We start from the raw sequence: 15,785 nt of genomic DNA on the forward strand, positions 1-15,785 counted from the left end.
AGAGATTTACTGAGACTTGAAGTGCTAAGGTGCACATCTATGATGAAATGACAATCAACACAATCAAGATAATAAATGTGTCTACCACTCTCTAGCCTCCTCACCATCCCTCCCCACGGTCTCATCCCCAGACATGATACCTCCTGTCACCGTAGGTGGTCATGTACTCTCTAAAGTGTTAAATATACAGATCTCTCGGCATGTCCTCATTTTGAGGGAAAGGGATATGATGATTTTTTTTTAAAACTTAGATCAGTTGTGAGGTTCACTCATGTGGTATGCATTAATGCTGATTATTGGATGACCTTGGCAACCCTCTGTTTTATGGACACAGAACAATTGTTTATCCATTTACATCTCCATGGACACTGTGGTTTTGCTAGTGTTTTTAAAGGATGATTTTAATAGAAATATAAGTAGAAATATGTCCATTTGCTCCTCCTTCTCCTCCATCCAACCCCTCCCTGCCTCTCACTCTCAAGTTGATAGTGTTGTTACAATTGGGATCAATCAGTACTCTTTATCATTTGTTTCTATTGGCAGCTTTGTTCACCCTGTGTATAGATGGGTTTTTTCTTTCTTTCTTTCTTTCTTTCTTTCTTTCTTTCTTTCTTTCTTTTTTTTGTTGCTTGTATTTTGTTTTCTGTTTTTGTAGTGTTTTGCTGAGAACTGGTCATTTTGATAGCATAATATATAATCTGTGATGTGTTAGAATAGTGGCTCATGTTTGAACATAGCACACCAGGCCACAGCAGTTCCATGTGTTAGAGGTTTTACTGGGGACAAAGAGGGAAGACAGAGAAAGACAAAGGGGAAAAGAAAAAAAAGGGGCGAAAGTGGGGAAAACTCTGTCTTTTATATAGGCTGTGACATAATCTGTTTGCAGGTGAGTGTAGGAAGTGGATTCCCGGAAGGTATGTGGTCATCATAGCAACAGGTGACATGACACCTAGTTGTGACATCCTGAGTTTGGAAGAATCTGCAAAACTGGTCTTTTGATGCCAACAATCTGGAAATCAGATGTCCTCTTTCTATGTACCCATAGTTTGTTGTTATTACTGAGTTCTTTTTAAAGTCTCCCCCCCATCTCTCTCTCTGTGTGTGTGTGTGTGTGTGTGTGTGTGTGTACGAGTATGTGCATGCACAATTGTATATGAAGTCCAGAAGGGAATTTGGCAACTCTTGGAGCTATGTTGCAGTAATTTCCAACACTAATAGTCCCATACAAAACCCACAAAATCGAGTTATACTTATAAGCAATAAGCCTAGATTGGGCAGAACTAACACTAACTTATTCCCCAGGTAGGAGACCCTTTGCTACTTGCAGTTCTTTGTTTTCTGTTTTTGTAGTGTTTTGCTGAGAACTGGGCATTTTTGGTAGCATAATGTATTATCTGTGATGTGTTAGAATAGTGGCTCATGTTCTGCTCATGACCACATAGTTCTGCTCCATCTTCTTTCTCTCCCTCTCTCTCTATCTGCCCCCACTCTCTAAGACCTCCCTCCCACCTTTCCCCTCCACTGCCCAATCCAATCATAGGCTCTAGCCTTTATTGATCAGTAACTGGGGAGAAGGCTCACATGAGACCACCTGATGGAAGGTCTGTGTTTGTATTTGTATGAGGGGCAACGTGTGGTGTTTACAGCTCCACCTTAGCCTTCACTTCCTGACCATGTATGACCTCAGAGTTATTCAGAAGTGAGCCTGAAAGCTTTTCTGGATCTGTTGGACAGCTATGTGTGTGTAAGTCTGATCCTCATCCCCCAGGAATATGCCAGAGCGCTCAGGTCTCCCTTAGGCCATGGCTCTTGTGCTCTGACTGATGCTGTAGTTTTCGTAAACACTTGCTGCCTTATTAAATAGTTGACATTGAGCTTGTTCACTGAACACCCTGAGGATAGAGCTCTTCCAAAGAAGCTCTGGGTGAGGCCAGTAACCTGCGACATTTGAGAAGCTGCAGACCTGCTCTGCTTGTGCAAGGCTGCTAGTTTTCAGAGACATTATGCTTGCACAGGTCCTGGTTTGAATATTAGGGATCTGAGGAGAGGGGAATGGTAGCTAATTCACAAGGCAATAAAACATGCTGTTCATTTTTATCAGCAACTTTCTGATTCTTCCTCCTCCTTTCTCTTTCTCTGTTCTTTCTCCTTGTCTCTCTCTTTCTGTTTCTGATCAGTGTTTCTCTGAGTGTAGGCTGCCTTTGACTTAGGGAAAACCCAAACAAACTTGAACTTAATTTAGCCTTTTCCCTGCTTTTAGGGATAAATGATTTATAGAGACTTTCAGGCTCATAGTTTGGAAATCTTCCTTATTCTTCTGTAGAATGTACAAGTGGACGAAATGGCGGTTTCTTCTAATTTACTTTATACTTTTTTCAAGACCCACGTCAATGTATTTGTGTATATTATGTCCGGGTCTTGATGCTGTTCCAATGACATACTTATCTTTATCCTGATGCTATGCTGACTCAGTTGTGGCAATTTTATAAAGCTTTATAGGTTTATAAGATTTTGATAATGAGTTTTATGGTGCTCAGAGATAAAAAAACCAAATGCCTTGTTTGTCAATTGTATGAAATGCTCTGATCATATTTTGATTGAGATTAAATTGAATATAAATGTGTTTGGAACATATTTAACAGGAACAGCTTAGCAAGAGCAATTCTGTTTTACAAACACAGCATTTCTCTACTTGTTTGTAACTTATCTAACTTACTGAAGTGAAATTTTCCAATTTTCAGTCTAGGATTTTATTTTATATTTTTAACTTCAGTTTTTAATACCTTTTGGTTCTACTGTTATATGCTTTCTAAAAACCACAGTTTGCTGAGAGTTTTATTGAATTATAATTAAATGCCTCTTTTTGCATCTGTTGAGATTTTTGTATAATTAAAAAAAATCTCAGCATATGGATATTTAAAGTTTTAATGTTTTTCAGACCTAAATTTATAATACATTATCTTTTTGATCTATATCCTGTGGGATTCAATTAGGTAAAATATTTGAAAGATACCCATCTGTATTTATTAGAGAGTTTACTATTATCTTACTCTGCTGCTGGATTAATCAAGTTTGGTATTTTCTAAACAGTATGATCGTGTAACATTTTGAGGAGCTATTCACACCTGGGAAGGCTGCGCCCACAAAGTCTAGTCATTTCTAGGGTTTGTGGGCAGTTTGCCACCTAGAACCTGCTTTTCATGTGCTGCCCTCACAATCAGCTTTTCACACACCAATCCAGCTTTCCTCCTGCTATGGGTGAGCGCACAGCCAGGTGTCGATCACCTATAAATGAACTCCTATCACCTGGATGGATGCTCAGCCGCTCATGTGGATCCTGAAACAGCTGAGCTGGCCAACTGGGGATTTCAAACCATAAGCTAAAACAAGTGTTTCATTCTTTTAAATAGTTTCAGTTGCCACAATAAGTAAAAAAGATGGATAAAGAAAATTAGTACCAGAGAAGTGACCCTGTTGCTGTGACAAAATGTAACCGTCTTTGGAAATGTTTTTGTTGTTGTTGTTGTTGTTGTTTTTGGTTTTGGGTTTTTGGGTTTTTTGAATTTAGGGGGAAAAGAGTGATGTCAGTTAGAAAGCTCTGGCATTTTATAATCAGAACATCCTTTGTGGTTTTGGTGGGAGCTTGGACCAGAATGGCCGTAGGAATGTGGGAAATGTGAGATGGTTCTCTGTTGATCCAGAGGCCGTTAGTATCACCTTCTGGTGAAAACTTGTCTAGTGTTGTCTGTGTCTGGAAACTGTGCACGAGCTGACTTTAGAGGTGGCTCACAGTTTTATGGAGGGGATTTCAAGACAGTCCAGCATTCAGACTATGGCAGAGTTGTTGCTGGCTGTGTTCAGTCAAGTTTACAGTGAGGTTAGGGATCACAGAGGAGTTAAAGACTTGCCATTTGGTCAGAAAAAGCCAGAGTAAAGCTGAAGCCTAGAAGATATGGTGTCTGAAGCTATTGGTGCCTTTTAAAAGAAGTTGAGTGCTTTGCAAGGTCATCTCAAGGGTATGAAATCACCTCTTGGGTACCCATCTCATCACGAAGGGCCATCTGCCCAAGGAAAAGGCACTGTTTCAGTTTCTTGAGTCCTGCAGGAGCTCAGAGGCCATACAGCAGTGGTCCAAGGAGATACAGCTAACATTGAAGCTAGCAGAAGACCTTAGTATCAGCCACACAATGATATAAAAATTTAAGTTTTCAAAGGAATTCATGAGAGTACAGGCACTGTAACAGGCTTGGAAGCCCTGTAGGCAGCCCTGAGAGGTCCTTTAGAGAAACTGGACCCTGTGGTGTGTTTTCCTGATTAGTTCTTTCTATGCCCAGCCCACTGTGAGTGATATAACTATTTTTGTTATTGTACAGAGACTGTCTTGAGTCTCAGTAAAGACATGGGCTTAGAGTTCCGAGCACTGTGAGAAGTTTAAGGACCTTGTGGATTATGACAGATGGGCTAAAAGCAGTTTTTGCATTGTAAACAATCTTTACCCTTTGAGGGCCAGGGGTCGAATTTAGGGTTTGAAGATTAAATTTTCCCCATAAGTTCATTCAACTATGAAGTTTCACTATGAATGAGGTATTATTTAATGGGGGCATTTTCTCCAATATTGTTTTTTTCTTTGTGAAGAAATTCTTGGACTATTTCTTGAGAGTACAGGTCTCCAGACAATGGATTCTTCTTTTATTTTTTATTTTTTTTTGATATTTATTTACATTTCAAATGTTATCCCCTTTCCCAGTTTCCCTCCCTTTTGGAAACACCCTATCACATTCTCCCTCCCCCTGCTTCTGTGAGGGTGTTCCTTCATCTACCTGTACCCAGTCCCAGAACTTTTAAATTCCTCTCTGTGATTTTGAAAGTCATATTCACTGGAATTACAGCTGGATAATATTTTTACTCCCTAGAAAGATGGTTGTAATCCTTTTTGTTTTGTTTATTAACAGCTGTACTTGAAAATGGAAAAGTAGCCAGGTAGTAGTGGCACATGCCTTTAATCTCAGTGTTTGGGAGGCTGAGGCAGGTGGATCTCTATAAGTCCAAGGCCAGTCTGGTCTACAAAGCTAGTTCTAGGACAGCCAGGACTACACATAGAAGCTGTGTCTTGAAAAAAAAAAATAACAAAATAAACAAATACCTTTTTTTTTTTTTTTAAAAAAAAAATGTATCTCTGGCAACAAGGTTTTCTTGTCACTGGTGTTGACAATATTATTTTAGACAGTTGGCGTGGCTCCCTTTCTCCCCTTCTTGATGCTCATTGTGTCTTTGGGGCTCAGGCTCATTATAACATCTCAAGAAATTTCAGCATGTATTTCAAACTTGTTTTCTGTCTTTCCACTTTAATAATGATCAATTATCAATTATCAATTCATATTCAACATGCCCCAGCTGCCCTAGCTATCACTTAATCTCAGATATTTTTTAAAGTTGCATCTTTGGGTTTTCTTAGTTTTTCTTCCCAGTATATTTTCAACTTGGCGATGCATTTTTTTTTTTAATTACTAGAAGTCTTTTTTTTAAAATTGTTTTCTGTCTCTGTTGACTGTCTCTTACATCTCTTTTAGCATCTTGAGCAAGTGGAAGACAGTATTATGACAGGCATTAAACAGTCTTGTGTTCTATGGGTATCCAAAGAAGTTGTTCAAGTGGGAGGGTATATATTCAGTCTTCACTTGTCCGTTGTATGGAAGTCACTGTCTTCCCACCATCATTCCTACCTTTAGAAGAATAAGGAGAAAGTAGAAGGGGATAAGTAACCTGCCCAGGGTACAGCCCACAGGGAACACGTGACAAAGCTGGAACTGACTGCAAATGGTTCAAACTCTGAGGACCATGCTCTTGAATGCACAGCTGGAAACTGTACACATGGCAGGAACTGGTATCTTTACTAACCAATGAGTTCAGATGTATAAATTACATTAAGAAACACTGGAAACTCTTCTTGAAATTGCTCTTCCTTTCTCTCTTTTAAAGATAAATGTACAGAATATCCAAATCATATCATTTTATTTTTATCTGTAAATGAAATTGATGTTCGCAAGTGTCCTCTTACTCCAAATAAAATGCATGGTGACATCATAACTTGGTACAAAAATGACAGCAAGACCCCCATATCAGTGGACCGGGACTCCAGGATTCATCAGCATAATGAACATCTTTGGTTTGTTCCCACCAAGGTGGAGGATTCAGGATATTTCTATTGCATAGTAAGGTAAGAAAGGAATACATATATGCAGACGTATGTCCTAAGTTTCTATGATAGTTAAGGACAGAAGAACACTTTAATAATAATCAATTTCCATATTTTACTTTGTTTTAGAAACTCAACTCACTGCCTCAAAACTAAAGTAACCGTGAATGTTTTAGAGAATGACCCTGGCTTGTGTTACAACACACAGGTCAGCTTCCCACAGCGGTTCCACATTGCAAGGGATGGACGTCTGGTGTGCCCTTATTTGAATCTTTTTAAAGATGAAAATAATGAGTTACCCAAAGTCCAGTGGTATAAGGTAATTTCGTTTTCAGTGTGATATTTTACTTTTACACGGTTTTCCATTATGATACAGTAAAATGTATCTACAAAAGTATTTATCCACTGAATACTGTTCTCTCTGTAGTGGTGCAATTTCATAGAGAAACGAACAAAAATATTATGGTTGTGCTCACTGATCCTTACAACTTAACCTAAAATCTGAAAACCCTTGTCTCTATCTGCCTTAGTAAATTGTAGTTTCAAGAAAAGTAACAGAACGTCTTTTGAGAAGATGGATTAGAGAGATAACTTTTTATAACAGATAGTATTTTGTGTTTCATTAAAAGCATATGTTCTGGGACTGCAGCAATGGCTCAGTGATTAATAGCCCGCATGACTCTTGCACAGAACCAGAATTTGTTTTCCAGCATGCACAGAACGCTGCTCACAACTGCCTGTAATTACAACTCTTCCTGCCGCCCCCTTCTGGCCTCCATGGGTACTGTGCTCATGTACACAAACTGCTAAATCACACATATACACACTTGTAATTAAAGATAAAATAAAAATAAATCCTAAAAGATTAATGAAAAGCTAAATGCTTCATACATAACTTGGTAGTGTCTGTAGCCACTTAAACAGTAGGGTGGGACACAGCATATTTTCTTACCTTTAGTTTACCTAGTCTGGTGGAATTTACAAGGGAACATCATCTTTTAGAGATGAAAGAATACAAAATAAATAATAACCATGCAGGAAGGGACTGTGGTGTTGAGAGATGCCAGCAATATTGCTTCAATCACATCTTCTGTGAAATAAATTTATCTTCACTCATCTTTATGGCATAAGCCTCTGGGCTTGAAATTTTGAAATGTAATTATTGCCCCCCCCCACAAAAAAACCCAAAACCCAAAACCCAAAAAAATATAGTGATAAAAACAAGCTGTATGCAGCTGAGCTTTCAGTCACTTTCTCTGTCATGAGTTTCTAGAGGTGAAAAACTTGTATTCCTATTCTGTTGCACAGGGGAATTCTGTCCCATGACTGTCCTGCTTCTTTTTGTTTCTTCTTGTCTAGAACTGCACACTTCTGCCACTTGACAACAATGTAAGCTTCTTCGGAGTCAAAGAGCAACTGTTGGTGAGGAATGTGACTGAAGAGCACAGCGGGAACTATATGTGCCGTATATCCTACACATACCAGGGGAAGCAATATCCGGTCACACGAGTAATACAATTTATCACAATAGGTGAGTCACAGCTCTGACCCCAGCCATTGGCCTGTGGACTGGCCTTAGAGGCCACCATTTTGATATCATCAATCTGTTGTCCTAAAGGAATTAAGTCTATGAACTGGTCAATGACTCACAAGGCCTATTGGTCACACAATCTAAAATAGGGAAGAAACAGTTTGTTTTAAGTCATGCATCCAGAGAGTACAGCTGGTCATGGCGAAGGAGGTGTGGCAGCTAGCATGTGAGGAGGGCCCAGAAGTTGGGAGGAAGGATGATAGTATTTCATGGACACACTGGAAGGAGAGGGAGAAGAGGCAGGGGGAGAGGAAGAAGGGGAAGAGAGGAGGGGAGGGGGAGAGGAGAGGAGGGGAGAGGGAGAGGAGAGGAGAGGAGGGGAGGGGAAGGAGGAGAGGAGAGAAGGGGAGGGTAAGGGGAGGGGAGGGTAAAGAAGGAAGAAAAATGAACCTCTCAGTGTGATAGCAGTGAAGAGGGCCCAGTGTTCCAGTGTTCATGGGAACACTGGAAGGAGGGGGGGGAGAAGGAGAGAAAGAGGGAGGTATGGAAGGGGAGAGGGAGACAGAAAGTAGATAGATATATAGAGCCAGAAACAGAGAAAGAGAGAGAGATAGATGATAGATGATAGATAGATAGATAGATAGATAGATAGATAGATAGATAGATAGATAGATAGATAGTCAGAAGTGGGGTCAGCTATAAAACCTTAAAAATTCACCTCCTCACACAGTGACATCCTGTCTCCAGCTCTGCTTCATCTCCCAAAGGTTCCACAACCTTTTCAAATAGTGATACCAGCTGGGTACCAAATCTTCAAGCTCATGAGCCCGTGGGGGACGTTTCATGTTCAAACCACAATGCAAAGTTCTATGGTCTTAATTTCATTTTTTGTTAGTAAGTAGTACACAAATACTTTTCATTCCTGCTTCTGATGCAATGGTAATTAGACCAATGCATTATGAATTATACTTTCCAATGGGTCTAGTTAGATATCTTAGATATCACAGAAGGTAGTTCCTCCAAGGAGCTCTCCGACTCTTGTTAGTGGGTTCATTACTGTGTGAGAGCATGCCCTGGGGGAGTCTGACTCTACGGGAGTCACTGGCATTGGGGATGTGGCACAGTAGGGGGGCATTTGTCTAGCATATATAGAACCTTTGATCCCACTCCCAGGACTGTAACAGACAAACCCAAAAGTACAATAGAGTGGTCATGCAGTGGAGTAGATCCCCAGGAGTTGGGAGATGTCACATACCCAGAATGCACTCTTTGGTTTCCTCCATCACTTAATCTTTTTCTATAATAAGATGGTATGGCCTGTAAGGCCTTGGGAAGATTAGATATGAGGTAAGCTCAGCCTGAGGTCATGTGCCTGATGCAAAGCAGGACTTATCATGAAACAGATATGAAGTTAGCATACATGTGATGACTGTTCTTAATGTTTTCAGGGCTCCCAAGCATCATATCCATATATCACATTACAAATGGTTTTATAATAAAAATGAACAAAATTGCACTTTTACAAGTTACCTGGGAATGGACAGTGTCTTAGTTAGGGTTTTACTGCTGTGAACAAACACCATGACCAAGACAAGTCTTTTAAAGGACAACTTTTAATTGGGGCTGGCTTACAGGTTCAGAGGTTCAGCCCATTATCATCAAGGTGGGAGCACGGCAGCATCTAGGTAGGCATGGTGCAGGCAGAGCTGAGAGTTCTACATCTTCATCTGAAGGCTGCTACCATAATACTGGCTTCCAGGTAGTTAGGGTGAGGGTCTTAAAGCCCAGCTCACAGAGACACACCTACTCCAACAGGGCCACACCTTCTAATAGTGCCACTCCCTGGGCCACACATATACAAACCATCCAGGCAGAGTATTCAACATTTTTGTAAATGGTGGTTTGCAGTAATAAGAAGCTGATCTATCCAGGACTTTTTTTTTTATTTTTTTTTTATTTTGGAAGGATCATTTTTGAGTAATTATGCTGGGACACAGTTGAAACTATCCCAGTCAAATTCATGATAGGATCACCATACACATAGCTGAGTTTCCATATTTTATAGCCATTTATTTTTTGTTGTACCAAGGGCTGGCTGCTGTGGCCTGTGGTTCTCTCTTTCCCTGGTACAGCTGTGGGTGGGGTGTGTGTTAGTTAAAAAGGAGGCAATGTATAAATGAGATATTTTATTGTAGGAAAGAGAAAATAGGCCAGTCAAGTAGAGAGAAGTAAAGGATAGGAAGGAGAGAAGAGAAGGAGAGAGAGAGAGAGAGAGAGGAGAGGAAGAAAGCAAGAGAGCAAGAAGGCAAGGGAAGCGAACAATGAGCAGGAAAAAGAGGAGGAAGGCAAGAGAGGAAAGAGGGGAAGAGAAGAGAAAAAGAGCAAGAGAGCTAGTAGAGGGCAAACCGCCTGTTTTATTGTATGGGGCGTGGCATGTCTGGCTGTAGTCAGATGTCTGGGGGTAGGATCCAGCTGGGAGCTTGGGGCATTGTCTGTCTGATAGAGCACACATCTCCTGTGGGGGCAGCTGTGAGGGGTTGTGACTGAAGCAAGCCGAGCTCCTTCTGCCCCCTGCAAGCAGAAAACTGCCCACTGAGGCCATTACTCCACCGAGTCTAAGTTGTTTGAACAGACCACTGCTCTACACTGCCCCACACTTTTCCATGGACTAATTTTATTGAATAAAAACTTAGCCCTTGCTTTGACCCTCCAAGCACTGGCTAGATCTAACTTTAAGTGTCATTTATTGAGCAAGTACTGTCCTATCTGTAGGTAAGGTAGAGTCTGATTTTGAGTCCTTCTGAGATTTTGTTTTGTTTACCTGCCTATGAAGGATTACTGAAATCTAGTCTGCTTCTTGTTCTTTTTCCTCAGCCACAGATCAGCCCACGGCACCAATTGTGGAAAGGAGCGGGAGATTAATTTTTAGAGGCCTCTTGAAAGCTTTCTACATATTTAAATAAATGATGCTAAGTTGCCTGTCACTTACCTGTAGCTGCTGTGTTGGTGCCATAGTAACTCAGCACATTGGGCCCAGTGCTGGCTGTTACAGCTGCTGCCTTTCCCATTTTGCAGCGAGAGGGGAGCCCTCTGCCCCCCAGGATCCTGTGCACATAGATGCTGTATACAGAGTAAATTCTCATTTAATGTTAATATTTTTTTATAATTAATTTTTTATTGGATATTTTCTTTATTTACATTTCAAATGTTATCCCCTTTCCCAGTTCCCTCCCTCCCAGAAACACTTTATCACATCTTCCCTCCCCCTGCTTATATGAGGGTGTTCCTCCAACCACCCACCCATGCCCACTTCCCTGCCCTTGATTACCCTACACTGGGGCATCTATCGAACCTTCATAGGCCCAAGGACCTCTCCTTCCACTGGTGCATGACAAGGCCATCCTCTGCTACATATGCAGCTGGAGCCACGTGTACTCCTTTGTTGATGGCTTAGTCCCTGGGAGTTCTGGGGGATCTGGTTGGTTGATATTTTTGTTCTTCCTATGGGGTTGCAAACCCTTTCAACTCCTTCAGTCCCTTCTCTAACTCCTCTATTAGGGTACCGCACTCTGCTAACATCTGCCTCTGTATTTGTAAGGCTATGGCAGGGCCTCTCAGGAGACAGCCATATCAGGCTCCTTTCAGCAAGTACTTCTTGGCATCCACAATAGTGTCTGGGTTTGGTAACTGTATATGGGATGAATCCCCAGGTGGGACAGTCTCTGGATGGCTTTTCCTTTAGTCTTTGCTCTACACTTTATCTCTATATTTGCTCCTGAGAGTATTTTGTTCTCCTTCTAAGAAGGACCAAAGCACCCACACTTTGGTCTTCCTTCTTATTGAGCTTCATGTGGTCTGTGAGTTGTATCCTGGTTATTTGGAGCTTTTGGACTAATATCCACTTATCAGTGAGTGCACACCATGTGTTTTCTTTTGTGATTGGGTTTTCTCACTCAGAATGTTATTTTCTAGTTCTATCCATTTGCCTAAGAATTTCATGAATTCATCATTTTTAATAGCTGAGTAGTATTCCATTGTATAGATATACCACATTTTCTGTATCCATTCCTCTGTTGAGTTTCAAGTTTCTGGCTATTATAAATAAGGCTGCTATGGACATAGTGGAGCATGTGTCCTTATTACATGTTGGGGCATCTTCTAGGTATATGCCCAGGAGTAGTATTGCTGGGTCCTCAGGTAGTACTATGTTCAATTTCCTGAGGAACCACCAAACTGATTTCCAAAGTGGTTGTACCAGCTTGAAATCCTACCAGCAGTGGAGAAGTGTTCCTCTTTCTCCACATCCTTGCCAGTAGCTGCTTTCACCTGAGTTTATTTATACTCATTTCTCTTTCTTCTCTTGTATGTGTGTGTATGTTTATCTTTGTGTATACATGTACACATATGTATGTAAGAGTACAGGTGTACCTGTGTGTGTGTGTGTGTGTGTGTGTGTGTGTAGGCTGGAGAATACCTGTATGGTACACCTTTGTGGTATGTATGGTCCAGCCCTGCTTCAGGTGTTCAGTTTCTGGGGTCTCCCCTCCTCTTCCTCACTTCCCATCTCCTGCTGTACTTGAGGGACTGTCTGGTCAGATCCAGTTTGGTGTTAACCCAGTGCTGGTATCACCTGTGATCTGCCTGGACAAAGGCTCAGGAGCTCTGTGGGTTTTCCTTTTGCAGAAGAAATCAAGAGGGACAAACCTGTGATCGAGAGCCCACGGAATGGGACTATGGAAGCCGACCTAGGTAAGCAGGCTTCCCAGGGTGTGGTGAAGCCGTTATCCTGGCCTCAAGATGAAGATAGCATGCACCTTCACAGCACACACATCACAAGCCACAGGGGATGGTGGCACATGGTCCTCTGTCCACTGTATAGTTAAATGATTTTGAAATGGTTTTAATTTATTTCTTAAATTTATTTTTTTTAAAGTTTTTGCCTCTTAAGGCAAAAACATAGCCATATCAGACTCTCCCACCCCTGCTTTCCAATGGAACCTTACTATCAGTGCAAACAGCAGCCACAATTAATGATACATAATTTATCTAATTGGCACAGAATTTTTTTATAGTTAGAGCTAATCTCTTAGGCATAGGAGGTAAGACTATATACATAAAATATGATAATTGTTCTACAAAATGCTTTTCCAAGCTAGTCAGCTTTTTAAAAAATCATGAGTAAAGATCCATCCTGATCATTGCAGTAATGGATGTTCCTTTCTGTCATGAACCAGTCTTTGTATCCTCCTGGGAGAGAGCTGTGCTAGGTTGGTGGTAGACACTGAGGCTTGGGGAGTCCAGGCAGTAGGATTGTGAGCTTGAGGTTAGCCTTGACTACAAATGGGTTCTGTCTTAAAAACAATAAAGCAGAAAGGAGATGGGGTGACGCCATCAGTAAAGGCGTGTAGGGGCCTGAGTTTGATTCCATCGTCCATGTTAGGAACGGGGTGTGGGGATATACATTTGTCATCTCTGCTGGGGAGGCAGAGACAGGTGTAGACCTGTGGCTGGATGGCCAGCCAGCCAGTCTGGAGTAATAGGTGAGCTCCACTATGCTGGTAGGAAACCCATCTCAAAGCAGGTGGATAGTGTTCCTGAGGACATCTAAGATTGTTGCCGAGCCTCCACACACATGCATACATAGATACGTCTGCACCCTTACACACACACACACACACACACACACACGCACGCACGCACACGCACACGCACACGCACACGCACACACACACACATATACTTGCACTCTTATACACATACACACAATGCACACACACATGCACACACACGCGCACACATGCACACACACATGCATGCACACGCACGCACACATGCACACACACATGCATGCACACGCTCACACACACATGCATACACACACATATGCCTGCACTCTTATACACATACACACACACACACAGATACACACACTTACACAGGTATACCTGTACTCTTATACACATACACACACAGAAATATACCTTTACTCTTTCCCACATACACAGACACAGACACATACACACACAAACAAGGAAGGTGATGAATATAGGCACATGTACTTACTTTTACTGAGAAAGTAAAGGATAAATGAGAAGTTATCCTACAATAAAGGTAACATAGAAAAGAAACCTCATATTAACCAATGGTCTGGAGTTGTTTTAACTGGAGTTAAAACAACTGCTTGGATTAAAAATGTCTGTTTAAGATAGCTCAGAAAATAGCACATTACATCCCAGAAGGCTTCAGGATCAAAAGGCAATGGAATAATCGAATGCCTGCACACCTACCTACCTTGGCTCTTCCCTGGTTTGGTAGAGGAGAGGGCTTTTAGAAAAACGTGAATAAGGAAAGATACAGTGAATAATAATACCCCTTGTAAATTTTGGCCATGAAAAGACAAAAGATTGATATCAAAGAATTTTTGTAAACAAAGATGAAGACAGCTAGCCAGCCTGGAAGTCTCCCCAGGACATTTTTGTGTCTATGAAGAGGAGGTGCCTCTGATCAAGGAAGAGCAGCAAGACACCAGTGAACTCATTCTGACAGAGAGGCCAGATATTGTATCCTAAGTGTAAGGAGCATCAAGGGGCCATTGGGGTTAGTTCATCAGTGGTTCAAGAAGTGAAGGTGGGAGGGGCTAGAGAGATGTCTGTCTTAGTGGTTAAAAGCAGTGGCTGCTCTTCCAGAGACCCTGAGTTCAGTTCCCAGCACCCACATGGCAGCCCACCATGATAACCTGCTCTGGAGGATCCAATACCTTCTGTGACACAAGGCATACATGTGGTGCCTATATGCAGACAAAACACCATGCATGTACAATAAATAAAAAATAAGTAATAAAAAAGAGATGCAGCTGGCTGATGATGAAGACCATATCTAGGTGTTCTCTGGGCCGTCAGTTCCTGCTACTCTAGAGCCACTCATGGAAGAAAAAAAATACTTAAGTGAAAATCGAGCTTGGTTTTTCTTCTCTCGGTGGACAAGGCTTAGTGAGTAACCCTTGTTTTTCAGGGGTCTGTGTGAAATGACAGCTGTACATGCTGCTTCAGGTTGAGTTGACTGGTAGAGTCTCACTTGATTGGAGTTTGGATTTGAAACAATATCTTCTTGTGAGGAAAGGAGATACGGCAAGGGCTTGGGTTTGAGGCCCACCATGACAAAGTACATTCTGCCTCCAGGTTCTCACTCCAAGTAATGTTTGCAGATTTGTGAAAACAGTATTGTAAGCGGGATGTTCCTTAAATTATTAATCATAATAATGAAATTTTAGATTCAACAATAACCATACTATTAGGGCATAATTATATGATGAAATACTAAGTGGTCTCATAGCAAGAGGGTATTTCTGAGGACTAATCATGGAAGCTGAAGTTCCTAGCCACAATAATTACAAATTAACAGACAATGAGATTCCATTTACAGACTGCTGTTGTCTAAAGAGAAGATGGGGATATATAAAGAACCAAATAGTGGTGTTCTCTGGGTGATGAGGATTAGGGAAATTTTCCTCTTTCATTCTGCTTTTCTATACTTTAATATTCTTATTAAACAGCCACTTATAAATGTAGATAGATTGTAATAAAGGCAACAGTCTTTGGAGCTAAATGCATTATTTTTCAGGATCCACACTACAACTGACCTGCAATGTCACGGGCCAGTTCACAGACCTCGTCTACTGGAAGTGGAATGGATCGGAAATTGAATGGGACGATCCCGTTCTAGCTGAAGACTATCAATTGTGAGTTTGCCAATCAATTTTGATTCTACATTCTGTGACACACTTGCTCTAGTTTTGAGTCTAAGACTGAGGGCTAGCTGAAGGTTGGCTGCTTCTAGCCCTTTGCTGCCCACTTTGAGTTTTGCTAAGTGATAGACAATATTTGTGAGAATTTCTGTTTTGTTGTTGTTGTTTTTAAAAATCCGTATTGCTGCCGAGCGGTGGTGATGCATGCCTTTAATCCCAGCACTTGGGAGGTAGAGGCAGGTAGACTTCTGAGTTCGAGGCCAGCCTGGTCTACAGAGTGAGTTCCAGGATAGCCAAGGCTACACAGAGAAACC

At 41.4% G+C, this 15,785-nt stretch overlaps 1 protein-coding gene across 3 annotated transcripts in view; it reads left to right on the forward strand.

Moving 5' to 3' along the window:
• Il1r1 (interleukin 1 receptor type 1) overlaps nucleotides 1–15,785 on the forward strand; it is an 81,320-nt gene that overhangs the window by 53,254 nt on the left and 12,281 nt on the right. For 2 of the 3 annotated variants that reach the window (XM_031367326.1, XM_031367325.1), the window contains 5 exons: nucleotides 5,980–6,217; nucleotides 6,326–6,515; nucleotides 7,556–7,727; nucleotides 12,411–12,476; nucleotides 15,348–15,465. In XM_031367326.1, the coding sequence (XP_031223186.1) occupies nucleotides 5,980–6,217; nucleotides 6,326–6,515; nucleotides 7,556–7,727; nucleotides 12,411–12,476; nucleotides 15,348–15,465 (784 nt within the window). Of the gene's footprint in view, nucleotides 1–5,979; nucleotides 6,218–6,325; nucleotides 6,516–7,555; nucleotides 7,728–12,410; nucleotides 12,477–15,347; nucleotides 15,470–15,785 lie in introns of those variants that run through there. The other variant, XM_031367327.1, reaches the window with a different exon arrangement.

Source organism: Mastomys coucha, unplaced genomic scaffold (assembly GCF_008632895.1).
Source record: "Mastomys coucha isolate ucsf_1 unplaced genomic scaffold, UCSF_Mcou_1 pScaffold14, whole genome shotgun sequence".
NCBI classification, from domain to species: Eukaryota; Metazoa; Chordata; class Mammalia; order Rodentia; family Muridae; genus Mastomys; species Mastomys coucha.